Source organism: Oryctolagus cuniculus, chromosome 19 (genome assembly GCF_964237555.1).
Source record: "Oryctolagus cuniculus chromosome 19, mOryCun1.1, whole genome shotgun sequence".
Lineage (NCBI taxonomy): Eukaryota > Metazoa > Chordata > Mammalia > Lagomorpha > Leporidae > Oryctolagus > Oryctolagus cuniculus.
This window is the reverse complement of record NC_091450.1, coordinates 28,374,237-28,400,035: the sequence shown is the minus strand read 5'-3', so window position 1 is coordinate 28,400,035 and position 25,799 is coordinate 28,374,237. Positions and strand designations below refer to the sequence as shown.

The following is a 25,799-nucleotide window of genomic DNA, read 5'->3' as shown; positions in this document are numbered from 1 at the left end:
GTCCCAAACCATGACTACTATAAATTTTTGTGAAACTAGTTCCTTGCCCTCTTCTTTGGGTAGAAAGACAGGAGTTTGTGTCATTCATGGATCTACACAGCCAAAAAAAAAAAAAAATAAATTTCAGTTTCCTCCCCCAGTAAAGTGACTTTATGTTCATTTTTTCAGTACATATGTACAAAAAATCCAGGATGGGCATGTCCTGTACCTACCCCCATTTTCCAAATGAGGAAACCAAGGCCCAGAAAGGTGGTATAAGTTTTCTTGTGGAACTCGGCTTTGAATGACAAGGCATGGATTTCAGACTCATTCAGTTCCGTGCCAGCCGAGCCCAGAAAAGAAGTATAATTGGAGCAGAGGAGGATATTATGGAACTAAATAAAAAAGTGCCCCCAAGGTCTCCCCATAACAGTGGTGCACTTGGATTTCAATTTCCAGAGCTTGAGTTGCTTGGAAAAATATTCCAATGGAGGGTGGGTTCACAGTCCTTTTTCCACGTCAGTCTTCTAATGCGTGCCCTGTAGGTACAGGAATTCTTTCTAAATCAAATGTTTTTAAGTGTATTTTCATGTGTTCCCCTTTAAAGAAAGTCATCATCGATTCTTTCAGTAATTTCTCGAGTCAACCTGTTTGTGTATTTGCTTGCTTGTTGGTCTGTTGGTATCCCTTGTCATTCTGCACTCTGCCACAGCCTCTTGAAGTATGTGGGATAGAAACAGGGATAGAAGATAGAATTTTAGCCCTGAGTATGAGGAGGGAGGTAAAATCCTGATTGTGTGCAAGTAAACTCCCTTTCTAGGTGTTAAAATAGAAATGTAAAAGAGACGATAAATTCCCAGACAGGCAACCCGTAGAGACATTCCACTGTGATCTACAGGCTGTAAGCGCAGTATAGTATCCCTTAGGCTTAATTTGGTGCCCGCCATGTCGTAAGGCCATCAAGAACCACACGAAGGTTGAATGAGCAACATGAGTGAGCTATTTGGTAAAGCCAGCCGGAAGAATTCTAATAGGAGCACCTTATTTCTCTGTGCTCTGCTTAGTGTTCAGGAAACACTCATGGCTGGATTCCGTATGACCTTCCAGCAACATTTTAAGATGAACAACAAAAATAACCTAATTATTATGGATTTTCCACCTTAATTTTACACATATAAAACATAACACCTTGGTAGCTATACCCGTAATTATTAATTATAAGTAATACATTAAGTAGCACAAGTGGAACTATTGGGATGTATTATAACCATCAGTGATCACATTAATAATTATACAATGTTGAAATCAACACTGGTGCCGTTCACTGTAAACCCAGAAGACACAGTTACGTTTCCTGCAGAGGCAGAACACACGTGTTCACAGAAGCATCCACAGAGTGAGATAAAGAGTTCTCGGTGCTGGCTGATGAGTTAGCATCACTGGAGGGGTTCTCAGGCACACCTGTGCATGGGAACTCTTCTCAAAGGCTCTGACTTAACGATGGGGCACTGGTGCCAGTCAATGATATTTTACTTTTGAAAATCTTAGCTGGATTTTTTTGAGTGAAGAAAAATCTAAGGTGGACCATCAACATAGCAAAGGCTGCCCTTATAGCCAGCGGATGCTTCAGAACCTGTAGGTGGCTGCCACTTGTCAGAGCAGATCAGCTTCTCGGTCACATGGATTTTCTAATAGACAAGCTGCGAGAGTGTTCAATGCACATCGGTGTGTGTGTGAGATGCAAAATGAATTCAGGATTTCAACACAAGAATAATCTTGCTATGGGTGATATGAATCCCAGGTTTTGTGTAACTGCAACAATATAACAGAAATAAGAGGCCAGATAATGAGAGGTAACCAGAATCTTTGACAGTCCGACTTAACACCAGTATATTTGATGGAGAAGGTCTTACTGTCTGGCCTCCCACCTGCCTACTCAGGAAGTTCACTCTGAACATCTAGCTTCTCACATCCCTTCCAGGAATCCTCATGGCTACTATCTTAATGGGACTCTGAGAATTCAGCCATGGGTGATTTTTAGAAGAAAGAAAATAACAGAGAGATGAGATTTAGCCCAAGAAAAAGAGTGGGCTGTATGGCAATCCACAGGACTAATATAAATGTCCCACCAGCAGGGTCAGATCCAGAGACTCAATCGTTGGTTTATAAAAACCATCTTAAAATGCAAGGGCATTTGGTGCCATATGAATAAAGAAAGGGCTGGCCTAGGTCGTCCCATTATCTCTACTTGTTGTTAAAGAGAATGCGTTCATGAATCTTTCACCCCTAAATGGCATCAGTCACAAGTAGGCACCCATTACTGTACTGCTTTGTCTTGGGGGAACTGAAAGGGAGAGGACCGTCAGGAGTTCGTCCACAGAGACTAACACACCACTGCTGATCAAATGCATTCCCATGAGTGCCCCGAGAAGCACCTCTGAGTAACTGAGACTTGGGATCGGGAGCCACGCCAGCTGTGTTCCAGTTTCACTCCCGGCACTTGACATCTTGCTGCTGTTACATGAGGGGCCCTCACATTCCTGGAAGATGTTTATGATGCGAGAGCTGTGCATGGATTTCCTTTTTTTTTTTTTTTCAGCAAAGTGAACTGTAAATTCCATTTTCCATGAAGCTTTTGAAGCATCACATCTAATCTTTCTATGTTTCTCTGTCCTCATCTGTGAAAATGGGCATGGTAAGAGGAGTTCAGATGACAATTAGCTGAGTGAGTGCACAGGGTATGCTTAGCAACTTCCTGTCACAGATGTCTGCTCCGTCAATGTTAGGTAGTGGTCTGCGGAGCCAACAGTCCCGGGAACCAAGACAAACATAGCCTTGCTCCCCGTACTCAGCCATTTATAATTTAATCACTTTTAAAAGATTTATTTATTTGAAATAGTTACACAAAGAAAAGAGAGGCAGAAGAGACAGAGAGAGTAAGAGGGAGAGAGGGAAGGAAGGGGAGAGGGAGGGAGGGAGGGGTAGGTAGGTATTCCATCCACTGGCTCACTCCCCAGATGGCTGCAACAGCTGGAGCTGGGCCAATCCAGAGCCAGGAGCTTCTTCCAGGTCTCCCACGCGGGTGCAGGGGCCCAAGCACTTGGGCCATCTTCCACTGCTTTCCCAGGCCATAGCAGAGAGCTGGATTGGAAGTGGAACAGCCAGGACTCAAACCGGCGCCTACATGGGATGCTGGCACCGCAGGCAGTGGCTTTACCAGCTGTTTCACAGCGCTGGCCCCAATCATTTTTTTCTTAAGTTAGTAATCCTCCTTTCTCCCACAAAGCCTTGCTGTCAGTTTGTTTTCCTGGGAAAGGTGGGTTTTGAAATGAAATGAGGGTGGAGTTGAACTTGCGGTCTTCTCCAGGGTAAGAAGGAGCTACAGTCTTGAGTGCTTCATGGGGGCACTGCTTCCTAAGCCAATGAGAATGGTGTCCCCCTTGAGCAGGTCAATAGCCAGGCAAGGGTTCTTATTAAATGTAATTATTATTAGGCCTAATTATAATTATTATTATTAGGCCTCTCCCAGAAATTCCAACTGGGGGACGGTCAGCGTTGAAACTCAGGAACCTGTATATTTAACAATCCTAGGTAATTCTTTAAATACCAGTAAAAGGTTATTGGAGATGGGGAGAGAACGCTGATCTGGTGGTTCACCCTCCAGATGCCTGCAATGACCCTAGCCAGGGGCAAAGTCAGGAGCCAGGAAGTCAACCCAGGTTTCCCATGTTGGTGGGGGGGAATCCTATGATGTGAGCCGTCCCTGCTGTCTCCCGGGCTATGCATTGGCCAGAAGCTGGGGGTAGGACCTGGAGCCAGGAATAAACCCCAAGTGCTGTGATATGGGGCATTGGTATCTTAACAGACACCTCAACTGCTAGGCCTAACACTTGACCCACCATTATTATTTTTTTTTTTTTTTTTGATAGAGTAGACAGGGAGACAGAGAGAAAGGTCTTCCTTTGCCGTTGGTTCATCCTCCAATGGCCGCCTCGGCTGCCGCACTGCGGCCAGCACACCGTGCTGATCCAATGGCAGGAGCCAGGTGCTTCTCCTGGTCTCCCGTGGGGTGCAGGGCCCAAGGACTTGGGCCATCCTCCACTGCACTCCCTGGCCACAGCAGAGAGCTGGCCTGGAAGAAGGGCAACCGGGACAGAATCCGGCACCCCGACCGGGACTAGAACCCGGTGTGCTGGCGCCGCAAGGCGGAGGATTAGCCTAGTGAGCCACGGCGCCAGCCCCTACCATTATTCTTGACGGAAGTTGGAAAAATCCTAGATTAGGAGGTGCAGAAAGTAGGAAGGCATTTTGATGAAGGAAGTAGCACCAATAGAGTTAGATATAGACTCAGGAAAATGGAAAGGCCCAAGCAAAACAATTTCTTGAATGAATTCATAGGAAATGATAAAATAAAAGAAACATGCAGATTGAGACACAATTGCCTTTATAGTTGAACTTCTCTTTAGGAGTGAGGTTTGAAGTAGATTTTCCTAGAAGACATCTAGAAACTGGAAGTTACCCTTCCTGGAGAGTCTGTGAGACTTCTGAGGTTGCATTCTCCACAGCCTCCGGAGTTAGGGTGTCCTGGAAGGCAGCATGGTGGCCAAGTGGAGTTGAGAAAAAGGCAAGCGGTGCAAGTGCTTTGGAAACTCGGCTACCTCGCTACTCTGGTGTTGGTCCCATACCTACTGCTTCTCAGCTGGGGCCACATTACAGTCAGCAGTGGAGCCTTTTGAAAATGATGTCTTCATCAACCAAACCAGAGAGCCCACGCTAGTTATGTCTCACCCTTAGGGTGCTCTTAACCTCTGCAAGGGACACCCAAGGTCAGAGCCATTCAAGTACACAAGGAGTCCTTGAACTTCACGTCAGAATCACCCAGATGTCCCAAGAGACTACTTATGTCTGAGACCCACTCACAGAGTTTCCCATGCAGTTGGTCTTGTGTGTATCCTGGCCCACTGCCATTTTAATATGGAGCCAAGACTGAGAGCCACTTAGGCTTTCTTTATCATCTACAACTGAGAAACAAACCAGTATACTGAAAATCAGCAGCATTTTGAAGCTTAAATCCTGTATTGAGTGAAGAGCAGGCTAGGGTAGCGTAAGGAAGCAGCACCTGGTACCAACCTGAGACATGACCCCACCATCCAGAGTGCATTGCTCTGGGTATTTAATGTGCCCTCACTTGTTTGTAGATCGCACAGTTCTCAGCTGTGTCATCAATCTTTAATCATCTCTCTCCCTGGTCATTTGGATAAGTGGTTTTCACAGAGAGGATAAGTGATGGTGAGCCAGGGATGGGCCATCTGAGTATGTCATTGGTCTTAAAGTTCAAAGTGAGAGAACCAAATATCAATAAAAATAGCTTTATACAGTGGAAACAGACAATAAGAAACCTGCCCCTACTAATGGTCCAAGAAGAGTTCTTTGTTGGCTGAACACGTGGGACACCCCTCCCCATCTTCACTGTGGTAAACCTTTCCTATTGATCACAGTTATAGTCAGGCACAGTTGAGAGAGGGGGATGATCACAAGATTGTTCTTGTGGAATTAAGACACTTTTGTGATGCTTCTCAGTGACATTCCTAGGATGCAATGAAATCGTATGGATCTAAAAATAGTGGCGGTCATTTGGGGAGTGAACCAACGGAAGGAAGACCTTTCTCTCTCTCTCTCTCTCTCTCTCTCTCTCACTGTCTAACTCTGCCTGTCCAAAAAAAAAAAAAAATAGTGCAGGACTGATGTATCCATTAGCAATTAAAAAAAAAGAAAAAACACACACTGAAGCTCTTTTTGGCACTGCTGTGGAGTCCATGAGGCATTCTTTTAAACATCATTATTGCCGACTCCTTTAGCTTAGAGCTAGACTTGGTTTCGTAGTCAGAAGTCATCTAAGTGTTTCCAACAGGATGAGTTATCAAAGGAAAGGAATCCCTTTTGTTCAGAAACTTGCTCAGGATCCCAAAGATGGGTAGGGGAGGTCGGAATCAGAATACGTAGGTGACCATCAAAGGGGAAAGGAAGGGAAGAAGGGAGAGAGGGAGGAAAGGGGAGAAATGAGAAGCAGTAGATGAAGGGGTAAAGGGAATGGACATGGGTAACTCTCAGTTCATAGTGTCAGAAACATGGGCACCTAACTCATCAGTTTGTGAGAGCCTGTTCCTAAGGGCCCGCCCCTGGGACACCCAGGCCACCTTTGTTGGTGAGAGCAGTGCTCTCCTGGGCACTCTGCACAGGTCCTTGGGAGGGCTTCTTGAGTGCCCCCTAAGAATATCATACCTGTAAGGAGGGGTGCCTGTGTCTTTACCCCTTGTGGAGATCAAGGATCGGTCAGAAAGAGTTTAAACAAAATATCTCCTTCGTTTTCAAGGATGTTAATTTGCGCCTTAAGCCTAGGGAATTGGAAGCCAGATATTCAGGGAGTTAAAAAAAAAAAATCCATGTTAAAAAGATAGCGAAAAATCCAATGAAATTAATAATTTTATTGTTTTAAGGGAGGCAATAAATGAACTTAATTGTGACTTTTGTTATTGGAATAAAAGCAGTTAAAATAAAGACTTTCTCCAAACATGTAAAATTTGGTTTCAATTTTATTGGAATAGCTATAACTGGAATTTGCAACTGAAAGTTAAATTCTAGGGAGTGTTCAAATGGTAGCTCTGTTTATAGTCCAGTATACCTCTTACAACCCTGAAGCTTTCTTAAGATATTTTAAAGAAATGTTCAGTCACTAAATGCTTTGTGAAGCAGTGAAGATTTGAACAAAACCAGTCACATGAAGACCCCCTAAAAATGCATGTAGCTTGGTACTTGCTGATCCATATGCATAGTGAAATAGAACAAACGAGAACCCAGCTTCTCTGTTGCTGCTTTTGAGGCATTGAAGAACCTAGCCAGTCTCATTGGGCTGGTTTTCTAATCTGCCTGGCACAGACATTGTGTTTTCTAGAGAAATCGGAAGTAGCTGTGAATTAGGAGACATTCCATTGTGGAGAAGCTATAGTTTCAAACAACTTAAGAGAGTTTTGTCATCTTTTTGGATTTACTAAATCAAAACGGCATTTTCATTTTTGCTTTTTAATTTGAGATTGTTAAAAATCATTTGGCAGGATAGGGTTTATTTCAGCTGATGCATTCTCTTACCTCCTCTAGATAGAAAGCCCAGTTTGTTGAGGAAATTATTATCCATAACATGACACCATATAATATTCTCTTCTGAAGTGACAGCATTTCTTGTTTCCCTTAAAATATTTTTACAAACTTTGATAAGGTCTGAAATTTTATTATTTTCTTAGCTAGCTTTAGTATACTCTTTTTCCCCGAAAAATGCAATGTTTTTTTTTTTTTTAAAAAAGCAATCTCCTGTTAGCATAGAAATCTGCGTAAGTGCAGTTTGAACTGCTCTGGCCTTGGAAGCATCCTGGCATGACGTCCTGGTAACACACAGTATTAATATCCCTGTGCAACAGCTTGTACATGGCCCATACTCGGACATCCCCATGATTCCGTGTCAGAGGTCCCCGCATGCCTGTTTCATGATCTTTCTAAACTCTCAGAGTCGCAGGCACATCAGCACATTCCTTGCAACATCCATTCCGATGCAGCACCTACCCCTCCCTTCCCCTCATCCGTACACCTCGAGCCAGTCGGCAGAGAGCACATGTCCCCCTAAGCGAGCAGTATTGTGAATCTTATCTTCTCTTCCAGAAATCAGTTCGTCTTCGTTGCAGCAGATGAAATTTCTTGTAACACCTCTGCAGGTAACAAACGTTGCTACTTCTTGATGCATCCATCCAAATCTCAGTATCCTTTTTTTTTTTTTTCTTCTTCACATGCTGCAGTTGGTCACATTAGAAAGTTTAGTTTGAAAATAAAAAACAGTGTATCTTTGGAGTATAGCAGAAGCCTTTGAGCTCTGCTGTGTAAAAAGGACACGAGGCATTTGGCTAATTGTGATGTTTTATTTCTAATTTTAGTAATACGTGGTCCAGAAAAATAAGGCTATGTTGAATGGTTTCACAGCAAAATCTCCTGGTATAATCAGCACTCTTCTGGTGAAAAATACTCAGTAGGGGATAGGAAGGGCATAGACACGTGATATGAATTCTGTCTGGGTTCACAGAGATTGATGTGTGAATTATTTGGAATCTTTATGGAATATGGTAGGCACTGAAAGACTGAGTCTATAAAGCTAGGGGCATTAGGGGAATCAAATGCAATTATCTTTGTCTTAAGGGGATCTTCAGTCTACCGGTATTAGCAAAGATCCTCTATTTCCTTTCTTTTAAAACATATCGTGAGTAGTAGAACTTAGAGAAACAGTCTTTAAAATTAAAAAAAAAAAGCACATTTGCCAATGGAAATTGCACAGTTGCATGATGTGTCCATCACAATAATGCCTGTCTGTTTGCTTTGGTGTGGTTCGGAGAACAGTTAAATTTGGACTTTGATTAGCATGGGATTACTCGATTAAATGCCAAGATAGGTGAGTGCCTTAACTAACCAGATTTCACCCCCGCTGCCATCATTTTGTTTGTTTTTATGACCCAAAACTACTGCTAGGGAATCTTGCCAGGGTCTTGCTTTTAGCCAGCGAGGGAGAATCTATACGTAGCTGAGCGTCCCATGAGCTGAAAAAGCACATACCCAGCTGTCACTGGTCGCATCTGTCAACAGAGCAGTGCAGGCAGGCGATGTGCTAAGGCTTTGCTCCCAGTTGAGAGTCTCTGGTGAGAGTGAATGGAAGGGAAGGCAGCTAGAATTGTGCTCACCCTGAAAAGTCTGCACCAGTTCCATTTACCTGGTGGGTCTCGGCATTTTTAATGGTGATTTAAGGTCTTACCCTGTGAGTTTAAGAGGCATGCATGCTTGTATTGGAAAGAAGCGGCGCACTTTCTAGGAAAGCTCTGTGTGTCTGCTGCTCCCTGTGAGGTGCAGTGACACCCTTAACCCTGCACTAATGCCTCGTGGTAGAAAATCAAATGTGTGCTACACCTTTGGAAGTGGTGGGGGAATGATGTTGGGGTAGGAGAGTCGTTTGGCATCTTCAGAGAGAGCTTTAAGGCAATGGCGCCTGAAAGCTTGAAGGGGAGACTGGTTGGGAGGGAGTAGGAATGGGGAGGAACGTTGGTTAGTAGGTGCCATTTGTGGATGCACTGTTACTCCCCAGCTCTGCCTTCCCTCTGAACCCTGTGCATGTCCCTGGGTGTCTTAGGTCACATTGTGACATCACAGATCAGATGCGGGAATGTCGCAGCATAGATGGTAGGCGTGGACTCGGCTGTGCCACCTAGTAGCCCCTGCCATCTCAGCAGGGGCTGCACACACATGTTCCCAAGAGGAGTGGCAGACAGCAGAGGTCCCTGCGAGTGTGGCATGTGCTTACACCCCCTTTAGCTAATGTGGCGTGGCTGCTCATTAATCCTTAATGAATTGCTATTGATCACATTTGACATTGGGAGAGAGATACCTGTTCCTTTGATGGCCATATTAATAATATGCGTTATGCTTGCTAAGATTCCATCTGAAGCCTGTGTTTTGAATCAAGTGTGACAAAGGAGGCGGCATATCGCCTAGTGTCACGTTATCTTGGCAGCCAGTCTACCCTCCTCCTTGAGTGAAAATGGAAAATCAGAACTGTGGGGTCAGCATGGGCCGTGGACACACAGAACCACCCAGAGTGCCCTCATTCTAAACAGCAGATGGCCTGAGCTGTGAGTGTCCAGTCCCAAGCTTCCAGTAGGGTGGCTTTAGTGAGTCCTGGGAGCTGCTGGTTATCAGGGGTTGACACAAGGCGAGTCCTCTCCTTTTAAGTGGAGCAAGAAAGAGAACAAGATGCTTAAGATCTCAGTGTGCGGGGCTTGCTGGATTTTATAGCTGAAATTCTTAGGACGCTGTGTTCTTGTTACTTTGCTGGCCACAATTTTATTCATGGCTGCAGGTGGGGATGACGAGATGGCAGTCATTGCACCGTGGCAGCCGCAGTGCCCCAGGATTCGCCTTTCCATGCCCCCCAGGGAACGTGAGCGTTTTTATCTTGTTGTAGATGATGTCAGAAATGCCTGGTGTGCTTTTGCCAGTCACATGGAACACACATCCCATGCTGGCATCTGTGGTCTGTAGGAGTGTACTCACCAGTAAGCGTATCTTCTTAGAGGCTCCAGCGATGACATTTTTTTTTTTTTTTTGACAGGCAGAGTAGACAGAGAGGCAGAGACAAAGGTTTTCCTTTTGCCGTTGGTTCACCCTCCAATGGCCACTGCGGCCGGCGCGCTGCAGCCGGCGCACCGCGCTGATCCAATGGCAGGAGCCAGGTGCTTCTCCTGGTCTCCCATGGGGTGCAGGGCCCAAGCACTTGGGCCATCCTCCACTGCACTCCCTGCCCACAGCAGAGAGCTGGCCTGGAAGAGGGGCAACCGGGACAGAATCCGGCGCCCTGACTGGGACTAGAACCCGGTGTGCCAGCACCGCTAGGCGGAGGAGTAGCCTATTGAGCTGCGGCGCCGGCCTCCAGCGATGACATTCTTCATCTGGTTGTGTTTTGTTTGGGCAGCTCCTAAAGAGCAGGGACTCACTTGGGGAGTCCTTGGAGGCTGCATTTTCGCAGCAGCAGAACAGCACCTGGGGGGCATCTACCTCGGGCACTGAGAAGCTTCTGTGTTGCCAGCACCTAGAGTGTTTGATGAGTTGGGGTCTGCAGGAGATGGCCGAAGTGGGGGGAGGATTTTCCCTTCTTAGACTGGAGGTTTGCTTGCCCCTGGGATCCACTGGAACTCTTCCAGGATGGTCCAGTAAGGCAGCAGTAGGTGGGCCTGGTGGGGGACTAAAAGGTCATTTCACCCAGTCTGCGTCTATCGAGTGATTGTCCTGTGTCAGAAACTGTGCTAAGCTCTGAGATCATCGCGTTCCATGAGCTAGGAGAAACCTTCCATTACCCCCAAACCATGTATGATGGATAAGCGTGTAATGTATCTGTGTGATTTATTAGAAGAATGAACCAAAAAGCAGGGCAGGGGACAGAGAGGTGCGATCTACTTTAGAGTCACTGGTTGTAGAGGGCTTCTGTGAAGAGAGGACTTTGAACAGGGGCCCGGAACAGAGTGAGCCATATATATAATTGTGGAATTGCAAGTACTTCTGGCTGAGTGTGCGGCAAGTACAAAGGACCTGTGGTTGAGAGGTGTCCGATTTCCAGTGTGGGCTGAGTACATCTGTGAAGGAGAGTTTTTGAGAGAGATTTCAGAGACACAGCCAGAGGGCAGAGACGTTAGAGCTTGGAGACCGTGCAGAGCATTTGGGATTTGAAGTGCAAGAGGAAAGCTCTGGAAGGCGGGCTGTGATCTGACTTATTTGTGAAATGCTCCATTAGGCTGCTTGGTGGAGCCCAGACCCCACTATGGCAAACACAGAAGAGAGGGCATCAGTTGCAAGGGGGGGAGGTGCTTTTAGCTGTCCAGAGAGGGGTGACAACAGCTCGACCCCGCTATTGCTGTGTGGCTACTGAGCAGTGGTCGTCTCTGAGCTGTGTTTTCGAGTGGGATGTGTGGTTGGATTAGAAATCTCCAAGGGTCCCTCTGGGTTAAGTGACCACTCCCTCTCTCCTGCTCTCTGGCTGTCTCAATTATTTCCAAGCAGTCACTGTGAAAAGCCAGCCCTGTTTCTCTGCAGTTATTCTTCCTTGTATAAGGTTTGCTGGGTTTTCCAGGGTATAATTTTAGTTGCTGTCATTTATTGAGCAAATTCTATGTGCGAGCTGGTTGAGAAAGTGCTGTGTATGTGTGTGTGTGCATGCAAATAAAACTTACCACTCAGCTATGTGAGATGGGGGTTATCATCATCCCCTTGTTGGAGATTAAAAGATAAAAACACAGCCAGAGCCGTGGCTCACTAGGCTAATCCTCCGCCTTGCGGCGCCGGCACACCGGGTTCTAGTCCCGGTCAGGGTGCCAGATTCTGTCCCGGTTGCCCCTCTTCCAGGCCAGCTCTCTGCTGTGGGCAGGGAGTGCAGTGGAGGATGGCCCAAGTGCTTGGGCCCTGCACCCTATGGGAGACCAGGAGAAGCACCTGGCTCCTGCCTTCGGATCAGCACGGTGCGCCGGCCGCAGCGTGCCGGCCGCGGCGGCCATTGGAGGGTGAACCAACGGCAAAGGAAGACCTTTCTCTGTCTCTCTCTCTCACTCACTGTCCACTCTGCCTGTCATAAAAAAAAAAAGATAAAAACACACTTATGCCCAGAGAGCCTTGGTAACTCATGGGGTCCATCAGTGCCAAAACTCTTTGCACTCGGTCACACTGGCTCCTGGGTGCTTCCTTACCTTGACCTTGGAACAAGGACTTTCTGCCTCTAGGTGGAATTGTCCCTGCTTTAGCAAAGCTGTCTTGGCTCCTGGAAACCTGAGTGGCGTTGTTGCTCAGTTGTTGAGGGAAGGCAGGGTCATTGGCTGCTTCTCTAGACCTGTCCTGCTGGGAGTTTCTGCAGGTTGGTGTGTCTGTGTTGGCAGCAGCTCTATGTTGAGTGCTTCTGCACGCTGGGCACTGGCCTCACTGTGGAGATGGAGCGGTGACAGGAGCAGAGGCCAGATCCAGGAGTGTGTTGCACACTCGGGGAGTCTGAGGTTTAGACAGACAAGGTGTGGTCTAGCTTAGTGTGCACCGTACACAGGGCTTGAACCAGTCACTTCTGATACTGAGTTGAAGGTGGAGATCTCCCCTCTGGCCCCTGCTGGAGGGAGTAAGAGAAAACATATGTACACGGTGCAGGTGAAGGCTGGGATTGTAGCCAAAATCCCAAGTGAAGACCCGTGCTGGGGGCTTAAGCAGCCCCTTTAGGACCCCCTCCCCATTTCCAGTGGGTGTGCAGTACAGTCCTGAGGCCCGGAGGTGAGAGTCTGAGATAGGCTTGGCCAAGTGAATGCAGGTGCAAAAACTTTGGGAACTGACCCTTTGGGGAGAGGTCACCTCAGAGTTTACTAAGCAATTGTGAGAGGTAATGTTTGGCAAACCTGGGGCACGAGGTGCCTCACACACCCCTTCCAGCCTTTTAGCCCCACCTCTCAGCGTGTGTGCGTGCACACACATATTTGCGGAACTTCGGATCCTATTTAGGGGAAGTTTCCAAATTGGCCATTCCTCTCATTGTTCCTGCAGCACGTTTCATCTAATTGTCTTCTGCACATGTGGGTGATTTGATTATTCAACAAAGTTGTCATGCGGCAAATGGATTTGTGCTTAATTGGTCCGTTTCCAATAAAGTGTGGTATGGATTATAATAGGGGCAGTACCGGGCACGAGGGGCGCACAGAGGCAAAGGAGCACATTTATGGAGAGCTGTCTGTGCACAAGGCACAGCTTGAGGCATCTCCCTGTAGTCACAGTACCTTATAGAAATAAAATACCCCTGATTTTTCTTGTGAAAATTAGAGATACCCAGATATCTCTGAATTAGCCTCAACAACAAAGATCGGTAGTAAGGTACTTCCCAGAAGTTCAAGGAAATATGAATTAAAAGCTAAGTTTGTATGTTGTTGCAAACGGATGTGGAAACCCATGCACATTTTCACTTTATGTATTTTTCCATGAACTTTAAGATTTATTTATTTGACAGAGGTAGAGACAGAGGTCTTCTATCTGCTGGTTCACTCCCCAAAGGGCTATACAACGGCCAGAGCTGCGCCAATCCGAAGCCAGGAGCTTCTTCTGGGTCTCCCACGTGGGTGCAGGGGCCCAAGGACTTGGGCCATCTTCTGCTTTCCCAAGCCATAGCAGAGAGCTGGATCAGAAGTGGATTAGCCAGACTCAAACCGGTGCCCATGTGGGCTCCTTCTATCAGTGCAAAACTAAAAGAACAGTGTTTTGCAGATTTAGAGGGATGTGAGCAAGTCCCTGCGTGGGCTCTTGTGTGCCCTGCCTTCCCGATCCCCTGGCCCCGAGATTCTGATTGCTAGCTCTACACAGGGAGCCGGAGTCCATGGATCCTAACACATCCCCCCAGATAGTTCCAACAGAGGCATCCTTAATCGATTGGGATCTATTTCAGTGGGGAGGAGAACATGTGGTAAGATTTTCCATTCTAACGACCCCTAACTATGTGGCACTCTCAAGCCCGCCTTGGGCTGAGTTACACATGTAAATGACACATGCATTCCGAAACAGCAGCAAAAAATTTTAAAATGTTCCTTAGTGATGGGATGTGAATTACACAGTGAAGTGCTAACCGTTGGGATACATTGGACTCAAGATAAAATTTTCACTTTTTAAAATGTAGCTTCTGTAAAATTTAAAATGGCCTAAGAGGCTGGCTTTGTGGCCCTTGCTCCCTATCTGTTGGGTCGTCCAGTTCCAGATGTGCAGTTTTGCTGCTTTTACTCCAGTGAATCCTGGAAGAGTTTGTGTGCCCTCAAGAACTGTTCTCGGAGCTGAGGGGTACACTAAGGAATGAAAATATTGCAGCAGATAATACAGACACTGGTGTGTGCTCCGACTTAGGGTGGAAAGGAAAGGCCAGAGCAGTGTGTGTGTGTGTGTGTGTGTGTGCGTGCCTACCAGAGGAGGACATGTTGGGGGCTTCAGAGCCCAGCACCGACTTCTTTCTCATGCTGCTTGTAGCTTCTCCGAACTTTTCATCTGTGTGCTTGGGGCAGGGGACAAGCCAGCACACAGCACTCCTGGCTGCCCACCGGTTTCAGGAGTAGATTAGAAAAACTCACTCCAGAGCCTGAACTGTAGACGTGGCGGAGCGGGTAGGAAACCGCTCAGTCCTCTCACTCTCAGTCACTAACACTTGCTCGCTCACTAACTCCCAGTAACTCTCATCTCACACTCGCTCCAGCCTTGTGCAGTCAGAATGCCCCACTCTTGTCTCCATGCGTGCATAGGTGGACGGAGGACGGGGCTCGGCGAGGAGAAGAACTTTGAACAATTACTTGGCAAGGAAGTAGCAGCGGCAGATTTTGGTTCTAGGAACTCCATCCCTGAGGAATCCTTAGTTTGTGTTCAATCTTGCTTCTGTGCAGGATACTGAAGGTGTCAGAAGGAGTACAAGCACAGTTTCATTCCCCATCATGGATGAAACTGTAGCTGGATTAGCATCATGGTTTCAAAGCATGTCCACCACAGAGAGTCTGTTCCAAACATTAACTCACCACCCTTGCACGAATGGTTCCTGATGACTTGTCCAAAACTTGGGCTGTTTTCTTTTTATCATCTCAAGTTGGGGCACACTGCATTATTGTAGACCTTAAAGCCTGGAACTTGTAGAGTTTTAGGGAATTTAAACTGTAGAATTTGGTATTTATATGGAGCTAAGAAACATAGCGAAGAGTTCCAAGACAGGAATCTGCAAGGCCTTCTGTGGAATCCCCTGCCCTGGACTGGGTTTCCTTGTCTTCGAGGTGAGGGCTTTTGTCACCAGTCCGAGTTCACAGAAACCCTGCAAGCCAGAGGAACATGTTGGATTCTGCAGGTGCAGAATTGCCAAGATCTGTCAGAGGGCTTCCGTCTCCTTGAGGAGGATCTTGAGGTTTTTACTTCGTGATGAGCTGGAAAGCACAGATGCGGCTAGCTCTGTGGGCCTGAGAACAGGTTGATTCGTATTTGGACCAGGGCAGGGCGTACTCCAGTGGCTCCAGGAAAGCAGATGGTCTCAGAAGTTCACGTGCCCTCTTCCCTTTCTCTCCACTTCCTGGGTCTTGGCTGTGGCTCCCATCTTGCCCACTGAGAACGGCTGAACAAAGAGAATGTTGTTTAACATCTGCCTTGGCGTGTGTGTCCCAGATGTCTTTCCTCTTGGGGTAGGAGGGAAGCAGGAATTCATCAGTGAATTACACCAGCAACAAGGCAAATCAGAGGATTTCCTTTAAAACGTCATGTGGTTTTCGTTTGAAATAGTCATCTCTGGAGAGGGTGGGGATTTCTTCCTGCTAGATACAGGTTAGTTTCTGAGGTTTCCCTTATCACCGGGTACAACACACAGTCCAGTACCCGATACACCAGTACCATCCAGGGGGCCTGGTTAAATCCTAGACCTTGGCTGATTATGGAAAGAGAATACACCCTAGCCAACTGTGGATCTCCAGGTAGACTGTTAGACCCCACCCTGCCCCCGCCCCCGGCATGGTAAACGGGTGCTTTACTTGCCCCCCCCCTTTTTTTTAAGACGTATTTATGTGTGTGAAAGGCAGAGTTAGAAGCAGAGACAGACCTTCCATCTGCTGATTCACTACCCAAATGGCTTCACTGACCAGGGCTGAGCCAGACCAAAGCCTTGAGCCAGGCGCTTCCTCCCTGCTCTTGGCATGGGTATGGGAGACTTGGGCCCTCATCATCTGCTTTCCCCGGAGCATTAGCGAGGAGCTGCATCGGAAGTGGGGCAGCTGGAGCTTGATCCAGCGCCCACAGGGGATGCCTGGCATTGCAGGCGGCAGTTTAACATGCTGTCCACAATGGCTGTGAGGTCTTGCAAACCTCACCTGAGGAGCGAACAAATTCTCTTCATTTCTACCCAAGGGATTCCCGCGGCCACCTCTGGGGCAGGAGGCAGACGGAGGTGATGCCTTAAGAATAACACGAAGTCCCGGGGACATTAAAGAGCTTAACTGAAATACAGAGAGGGAAATTAATAGGAGTACTTACTGTGCCCCTGTAAGAAAATCGCATTTGCTGTTCAAACACTGATGTGGGTTCAGCATACGCGTATTGTGTTTCGTTAGCATGCAGCTTGTTTCAACTGGATTTAAAAGATGTTAATAATAAGTAATATTTACATTTCTCAGTAGAATTGACAAAGCACTCTACAAAACACTGGTTCATATTTCCCATTCAACAGGCAACATAATTATTCATTTTGTTCCAACATAACCTTAAGTTCAAGTATAGCAATTTAAGCTACATCTGTAACTCATAAATTAGCTGCATCTCGACTCCAAAAGCATCTGTAATTGGATTGCTGGAGGTACATGTGATGATATTAGGAAAGAATTCTTCAGTTGCCTCACCAGTCTGGGCAGGAGCGAGACTGCTTTGTGAAATTCCATCAGAAGCCTGTGTCATAATTTCCTATATCTGAAGATGTGTCCGGCTTCTTCTCATGTGCTTTATCCATGAACTGGGCAGAGCTCAGACAGAACAGTACCATTTTACAAATGAGGAAGAAGTGGCCCAGGAAGACCAACACCACTGCAGCAGCAGAACTGGAATCCTCTCATCCACATCCATGGCTGTGCCCAGGGCCTCAGCTTGCTCCCAGTTTTGACTGGTTGCTAAAGTTACAAAAGCTGGGTTCTTCTGCTGGTTGCAAGCTGTGATGAACTTGCCAACAGAGCCTAGAATGTTCAGAAAGCATATATGAGACCAAGTTTGAGAGGCTCATTACTGTGGGTTTCGGTTCCTCGATCCCCCTTCCCCCAATCTCCTCTCTCTTGCCCGTTAATTCACACAGTGCTATTGGTCCAACCCTGCTGCACCTGTGCTATTGGCAGGTGTCCTGCTTAGACACTAGGGATGAAGATGGGGACCAAGTAGAGCAGAGGGGGTGCAGGTCATTCATCAAGTGCAAAGTAGCTACCGTTGTTAGACTCATAGTCGTGAGTTGGGGCTGAGGGTGCCAGGTCAGAGACGGACGCATCCCTCTGGGCAAGTGACATTGGATAGGAGACAGAAAGGAAGAGGAGCCGGGTGGGTCAAGGAGGAGCAGGTGCCAAGGCCGTAAGATGAGCATGGACTGGATTGCGTGTGAGGACTGTTAAGGAGGCCAGTGTACCAGGAGCACAGGAAGCCAGGAACAGAAGGGAAGAAGGTCAAGACTCCAAGAGGGGCAGGGACAGCATCCCTGTTTGGCTGTTATTCCAGATCCGTGGGAACTCACGGAAGGGTTTCAGCAGGGGGGTGATGAATTCCCAGGTATTTGTATTTGACTTGATGATGGCTTGATGGGCGGATGGACAAAGAGGTTATCATCACACCTCTTGGATCTATTAAATGTCAAGGGCGGTTGCTTTAAGGGACGAGTGTTGTGTCAGGATGGCAACGTTTCAGACTGCTCTGGAGTTGGTTCTGATGCAGTACTAGTGGTTGGCAGCAGGGTGGTATGAAGACGCACGGCGTACAGTGGATGTAGTGCAGACGTCTTCGGAAGTCGCTGATGGAATGGATGAGGGGAGCGGGTGAGCACCTTGGCCGGGGCTGGGGTGGGCAGGGAGACCCCTCCCCCAGGTCAGGTCTGAACACGGTGCTCCTAAGATGGCATCCCTGGGAATCGCCGCTCTTCCTTTGAGCTGTGCCGAGCCCACTCCGAGGACGGCGGGTTGCGGACGTGCCTGGCATGCTTGTGCTCAAGTCCACATCTTCCCTAATAACCTTGTGTCCAAAGTGTAGTGTCACACAAGGGCGTGTTTGGAAATTAGCATTTGAAAAGAAGCTTCCTTGCTTTCAGTTTGAGCTGACATGGTCCCTTTTCCTCGGTGGAAATGAAATTTATTAATCATAATAAAACCATCGGATTCTGAAGGTGGAGGTCACCGTGAGAACAGGAGTTCAGTGCTGCTGCATTTTCTCAGAAGACAGTCCTGCCCGATTGGTACCTTGGGTTTTCCAGAGAGGCTGAAACCAGGCCCAGAATTACAGCCGGATGAGCATTCGCCATTAAAAGGATGACAACAGGAGCCGGCGCCACAGCTCACTAGGCTAATCCTCCGCCTTGCGGCGCCAGCACACCGGGTTCTAGTCCCGTTCGGGGCGCCGGATTCTGTCCCGGTTGCCCCTCTTCCAGGCCAGCTCTCTGCTGTGGCCCGGGAATGCAGTGGAGGATGGCCCAGGTGCTTGGGCCCTGCACCCCATGGCAGACCAGGATAAGTACCTGGCTCCTGCCATCGGATCAGTGCGGTGCGCCGGCCGCAGCACGCCGGCCATTGGAGGGTGAACCAATGGCAAAGGAAGACCTTTCTCTCTGTCTCTCTCTCTCTCACTGTCCACTCTGCCTCTCAAAAAAAAAATGTGTTGAACATAAAAAAAATAAATAAAAGGATGCAACAGGAAAATCTGGAAGCCACGTTTTCCGTCAGTGCCTTTAGGATACCCATAGGCTGACCCCCGAAAAGAGGAAAATTCTTCTGCCACAGATGCCATGATTCTCCCAATGTACAAAGTTATCCTGACTTTGCATGTGCACAGTCCTGTGTAGGAACACGGGGCCATAGCCCTTCTGAAATTCCCCAGGGTTTTCAGTTTCCAGTTGCACCGTAGACCCTGTCTGTCCACGTAAAGCAGCTTTGCTGGACGGAAGCACATGAGGAATAATCCTGTTCGCGGGGTTCTCTCTAGACCAGCTCCAGACTTGATTTTCTCCCGAAGTGCAGATCGATGTTGGGGGTTTCTACCACTCCATGGGCCTCGATCCGCGGCTGCTTCCGATTGCATGGTACAATACCGGGTCTCAGCTGTGGCTTCTTCCCAAGCTTCATCCTTCTCATCTTAACCACGGCCCCTCTCTCTCGGCCTCCCGTCTCTCTCTCCCCAGAAGGGGAAGATCTATCTCTGAGCAAGAGCCATTTCTGATGGGCTTCAGGACGGGAGGGGTCTGCGAGGAGTGGAACGCGAGGCAGAGCTGCCTGCTGGTGTCGCTGAGAGCCACCTCAGCAGCATTGCTTCACGCCATTGCTTCTCAGAGTCAGCCCTTTGCAACAGGCAAGGGGAGGCAGGGAGAGGCTGTTCCCAGTGGGCTCTGGGCAGGATGTGTGTGTTCCCGCCATCTCTGGGTTTCTTAGCATTAGACAGTCCTTTGCTCTCTTCACTCACCCTTCTAGACGCTCCCCCAGGATCTGTCAACACAGTAAGACAGAAAAATATGGCAGAGGAAATAGGCAGAAATTATAGAGAAAAAGAGGGATTAAGTGCATGCTCATTGGACCTGCAGGGATGAGAGGCAAACTTAAAGTGGCCAGAGTGAACCGCTTTTCCTAGCTGGTGCCTTCGTCCTTAAAAGCACCCCAGTCTGCTGGAAACCCCAGCGGTCCGTCAGGGGCTTGTGTGCTTGCTCCCTAGCCTCTCTGTGTGTTGGTTCTGAGTGGAAGGCGGCTGCTTGCTTCTCCACGAAATTGTGGTCGGCCAGAGGGAGCCACCTTCTCTCCGTGATGAACGCTCCCGCCCTCAGGACCGCCCCCAGCTCCTCCTTCCCTTACGTGGCGTTCAGAAGCCCCCCCCCCACACACACACGTGCTTCTAGCTGCACAACTCACGGGATCAGGTGCAGGCCGCGCTCCAGTGCAGGCCGCAGCCTGGCTTCTGTTCTGTCTCTTGCTCCCTCCTCCTGAGAGCACCCTTCAGTGAACCCCTTGTGCGACAATCTCCATTGCAAGCTTGGCTCCCAGGTCATCGGGCCTAAGGCTGCATCATAGCTGTGACTGGTACCAAAACGACACTCCTTAGAGTAAGGGTACCACGTGACACTGTCGCCCTGAGAGATGGAGGGATCCACTCTGATTGGGTCTGGCTGATCTTGGGCAAGTAGCCTAACCCCTGTGGTGACGGACATGTCCAGTTCCAGACACATAAGCGTTCGATCACCTGCTTTCCACCCCTCCCCATTTATTCCAAAGTCTGTACTGGAAGCCGTCGCTCGAGAGAGAGAGAGATGAGATAGAGAGAAAAGACTGAAAGACGAGGAAAAGGTCACTACCCTACCTTGTTTCAGACGCCTCCCTTTCTAGCACCTGGTCCTAGGTGGGCAAGACAGATGGCCTGTGGGAACAGAATGAAAAGACTGTTGAATAGAGTGGGACTGGGGTTCCTGAGCCCTGCCGGAGGGGTTCTATTCGGATGTATTTGCTGTTCCGCACTCTAGATATTGAGGACTAACTGTGTAGACAGGTTCACTTTGCTGCCTCTCCTCTGTCCCTCCTTGCTTGATTGGGCATGGCTAAGTCAGGAGAGAAAGCAGCTCTTGAATACTGGCACAGCTTCTTGGGGGTGCTGGGCTTCTTCCACCCCCTCTCAGTCCCCAAAGTGGCTACATGCGCATCGTGCAAACAGTATGATGGGGGGGGGGGGGTGTTGCTTTTGCGTATGTGTAGTTAGCCTGTCCGTACAGCCAGCCCTGGTATATGGACAGTAGACGGCCATCTACACGGATGGCCTTTGCCCGCGTTACTTGGGGGGGGAGTAAAGTGTTTTAATATTCCACAACGTGTAGGGCATAGGCCCCTCCACACCGTCTTGGTATTTTCTGCTTTGTGCGGGTTATCATCACGTTGTAACTGCGTGTCATGGGTCAATCTCCACCTCCACTTTCCTTTCAGTTACGGACGAGTTTATGCTGCCGACCCCTACCACCACACACTTGCTCCAGCCCCCACCTACGGCGTTGGTGCCATGGTGAGTACCGAGTCCTCCTCCCTCCCCCACCCCCCAGCTGGGACCTCAGTTTGGGTTGACGTCCTCTCACTTTCCCTTAATTGAATTTGTCTCTTGTGCTAACAGCAGCTAAAATGCCACATTAATCCTCCCAGTAAACTTGATAAATGTCTTAATTTCTTGGCAATGTAGTGCATGTAAGTTATTATATTTCTAATTTTGCAAGTCTCACCTAGTGGAGCACTTACCTTAATGGAATAATTAGTCATTTTGATAATTAAATCCATCACTAACAGAATGCAGTGTCAATGCAGAACTTTTTTTTTCTTTTTTTTCCCTCCCTCGCTGCTCATTCACATAGCCCCAAGGCTCCAGCCCCAGCACAGACTTCAGAGGAGCTAAGCTGCACACTTCCAGGCCTCTGCTGTCAGGCAGCTGAGCATCTGCCTGCCTCTCCTCCCCTATTACAATTCATGTTTAAAGTCATAGTCGCCCAGGAAAGAAAATAGACAGGGGCACACTTTGTGTGTGTGCCTAGTACCTAAGACAGTAGAAGGCATCAGCTGGGTTGTCTTGTTTTCTCGGGGCTGGGGGAGGGGGTCTGGGTTTTCTTTGGGGAGGGGAAAACATGGGAGGTCAGGGTGGGTTGAATTTGCCTGTACTTGTTCAAACTTCTATGCACTAAAACTCTTGAGTACAGTAAGACGTGCCCATCACGTGAGAGCGTATGCAATCATTACAAAGCTTTGGCATGCAGTTTTCTGCTTGGATCAAGACTAGCAGTCCTTAACGTAAAAACAAATCCCCATAGGCATTCGTTTGAATTGCCAGTACTTCTAGACAAAAGGAAATAGCTAAGTGCCACCTCCTAGCCATTTAAAGCCATGGCCAGACAATTCACTGGAACTTAATCCTAGAAATCCAACCATGTTTTGGAAACGTATTTTTGCACAAGCTTAATTTCGTCCAGCAATTCATCTGTACGCCTCCCCTCTCAGGATCAGGCTCCATACAGACTGCTGAGCCGAGTCAAGAAGTAGATTTAAATTTCCATCATGATTTTGCTTTCAACAACTCTTCGCTAACACCTCGTCCACCTGAGGAATGCGTTGGAAAGGAGAGTTGAATGACTATCTTCGATAGATTGTTGAAATTCCACCCCCAAAGTAGATGCAGCTTTCCCTAAGGGACCATAGTGTTCATCCAAGAAACAAAATGACACAGTGCAACTCTGCCCGCTGTCCTGTGTGTATAGCAGAGTCCTCCTTTTCGCTCCCGGGACAGGTTGACTGAACTTGGCTGGACAGGGCTTCTCTTTGTCAGGAGCTTTTAGGGGCGGTCAGGACTGGCCCTAGCCTTAGTTCTCCAGGAGTGGCCGGGGACGGGTAGGGGGTGCCTCCATTGCGGTTGGTTTTGAGTGTCTATTTTTCACATTAGTCTTTTTTGATGATGCACGTGTTGCAAAAGGAAAATGTAAAAAACACACCCCTCAAATTGCTTTGTTTCAGAATGCTTTTGCACCCTTGACTGATGCCAAGACTAGGAGCCATGCTGATGATGTGGGTCTCGTTCTTTCTTCATTGCAGGCTAGTATATACCGAGGGGGATACAACCGTTTTGCTCCATACTAAATGACAAAACCATAAAAACCTTCCAATGTTGGGAGAAAGGAAGCTTTCCGAGGCCTGAGTATTGCAATACATGCAGTAGTGCATCATTTTAGCAACTCTAAAAAAAATAAAGATAAAAAGAGGAAAAAAATTACATTTTTTATCTTATACCTCAGATATTTTGTTCTGTGTATTTTAATATTGTGGGTCTTTCATTTCTGAAGGTTCCGTAGTTTGGTCGCTGGCTGTAGGAGTTCTTGTGGTTGCACTAGAGAGATGATAGATATGAATAGAAACTGGTTAATGGCCATATCCAGAGTGCTATATGATGTAAATGAATTATATATGCTGACTATGAAGCTACCGGGGTTATCAGCTGTTTGGGAAGATTGTAAGTGACTACAGTAGTCATTTTTTTTTTCTGCATCTGCTTATTTTATTTTGTGAAAGGGGAGGCTGGGAGGGGCTTAGGGGACTGGGGTTTGACTGAAAGTAAAAAAATATATATATATATAGTAACTGATGAATCTAAACGACCCACTGCACCAACGATCACTTATCAATGGTTCTAAGTTACTCATTGCCAGTTCAAGCCAAAGGTTGTGTTGTTTAGGGGGTGCTCCTAGTACCACTGGTGCGTCTGAGTTGAACGAAGCTGTACAAACCCACCCTCTAAACCATTCCACCCGGCAGTATTCAGCTTCTTAACCAGCCGCTAGTTATTTAGGCAACAACTACTAGTTAGACCATCAACAAGTATTCTTTTTATATTTCTTCCAGTATAATAAATTATTGATATCATTGCTGACTTTTATATTATGGGAGGGAAAAAATAACATTAATAAAAAGGTGATAAAAAGCACTGTTTCTATTTTTTTCTTTTTTTCCAAAAAAAGAAAGTAATAAAAACTTAAATTCTTTGTACCAGTTTAAAAAAAATGTATAAAACTTACATCTGTGCAGTGGAGTTGTTCAGTTCTAGATCCAGTCTATGAAGCTTTCGTTCTAGCCAAGTAGAACTGTTAGAGACAGACGTATAATTTTTATGGAATTACATGATAATCATATTCGGATTTATAGAAGCATTTTACAAGTATTGCAATCATTGAGTAGAGATAATCATGGTATTTTCATCAGCTTGGTACTTTTTGAAACACGACCACGTTGTGTGAGCACTCTGCAATTTTTCAGTCCGTGAGAGCCTGCCCTCCCCCCTCTCCCCCACGCCCTAGGACTGCTCTCAAACCTGGCTCTGTAGTCCATCTCCGAGGCCCAGGACACTTGTCAGAAGGAAGCAAAAAAAAAAAAAAAAAAAAAAAAAAAGCTCCAGCCTCTGTGCTCCCAAAGAACAAAGTCCTCCACCCCCGCCCCCTCGGGTCCAGGGCCAGAGTGACACGGCCGAAAAATTGCAGTTTGTCTTTCCATGCTGTCCTGTTTACAAGTTAACCTGAGTTGGGGTATCTGTCACGGGTCTTCCTGTTTTTGTATTTCAATACAATACAGCCGCAAGCTGTCCCTGAGTAGTTTTGCTGCCATAGTGACGTCCTCACGTGCACAGTGCAGGGCTATGGCACGCACCTTAGTTACCCACTCACCGCTGTGAACCTGCCAATCCGCTGTAACAGCTCTGCTTTCAAACAAAACCAAACAAAACTCAAAAAAAAAAAAAAGTGTTTGTGATCCAGCTTTCTCTTGTCATCCTATGTGCATGCCGTAAGATCAGTTGGATATTAAACCATCAATAAAGTTTCACAAGATTTGAAAACCAAGTTTCTGTAGCTTTGATGTCTAAGACAGACTCTAGTTCTCTTGCAAAGAGAGAAAGGGGGGGGAAATGGCTTAGAGCAGCCAAGAGAATATCAGGTGTTCCTTTCAGCAGACTTTCTTAGGTGGGTAAGGGGAGGGCCAAAGGGGCAATTCTCTTTCCCCCACCTGGAGAATAATGTGATGACCACCACGGGTGCCTGGTTGATGTTCTTAAAGCTATTGAAATGCTAGGGCACCCTGCACTGGAGGGGAGAGAGAGAGTAGGAACAGGGGGCCAGTGAGGAGAAGTAGGTTTCTCCGCAGGGCCTCAGATTTCAGAATCCAGAAGTTGCATTGTGCTTGGAATCACAAACATAGAATTCTTACTGTGTTAGTTCAAGTAAAATTCATTTGCAGTTTTGATTTTCGCCAATGAACTGTACTTTCCCCCTTGACTGTATGTAGTTTTAATAAACATCACTTAGACAAGTGGGTGCCAACTCATGTTGCGGAATCTTTTTGTCCAGGCACTCTGCCAAGATGCCAACAAGTCATCTTAACATGTATGTCAGAGATGTAAACAAACATTTTGGATTTTTTTAAACAGTATTTATTTGGAATGTTTTCATTTATCTAAATAACTATTGCTATTATGAATTATGGAAAAAGATTACTATCATGTGTGGCATATAGTGACTTCTTAACACACACATCACGCAATCTGCAAACCCAGAAACTGTGTATATCTGTCTTTAGAAATTAGTGTTTATATCACTTACAGTGGTTTGTGAATAAAGAAAACTGGTTTGTAATATCAAAAAAATAAAAGCTTAGTCTGAAAAGGTACTTGTGAGTTGGTGTCCTGAGTCCTTTTGCTTCTGTGGGTTTCCTTGGAGGGTAGGTACCACATCCACGCATGTGACTGACCTTGAGCCCACCTGGGGCCCTAAGGTGGATGCCGCCCGCATGAGTTGAACACTGTCTTGGCCACCGGTAGACCAGTTGCCACCTGCAGGCACACCAGTTATCAAAAACTAAGCAAGGATGTTTACGAAAGAAACTCAGCTTGGCTCTTCCCCAGCATGGGAATGTCATTAACTGGTGTCAAACAAAAACAAA

At 47.2% G+C, this 25,799-nt stretch overlaps 1 protein-coding gene across 40 annotated transcripts in view; it reads left to right on the top strand.

Moving 5' to 3' along the window:
- Nucleotides 1–25,526, top strand: part of RBFOX1 (RNA binding fox-1 homolog 1) — a 2,206,955-nt gene extending 2,181,429 nt beyond the window's left edge. For 20 of the 40 annotated variants that reach the window (XM_070063950.1, XM_070063945.1, XM_070063952.1 and 17 more), the window contains 3 exons: nt 7,690–7,742; nt 21,270–21,345; nt 21,686–25,526. In XM_070063950.1, coding sequence (XP_069920051.1) covers nt 7,690–7,742; nt 21,270–21,345; nt 21,686–21,833 — 277 coding nt within the window. In that variant the 3' untranslated portion in view covers nt 21,834–25,526. The remainder of the gene's footprint in view (nt 1–7,689; nt 7,743–21,269; nt 21,346–21,685) is intronic. The other 20 variants (XM_070063949.1, XM_070063951.1, XM_070063959.1 and 17 more) reach the window with 3 other exon arrangements.
- The last annotated feature ends 273 nt before the right edge of the window (nt 25,527–25,799 follow it).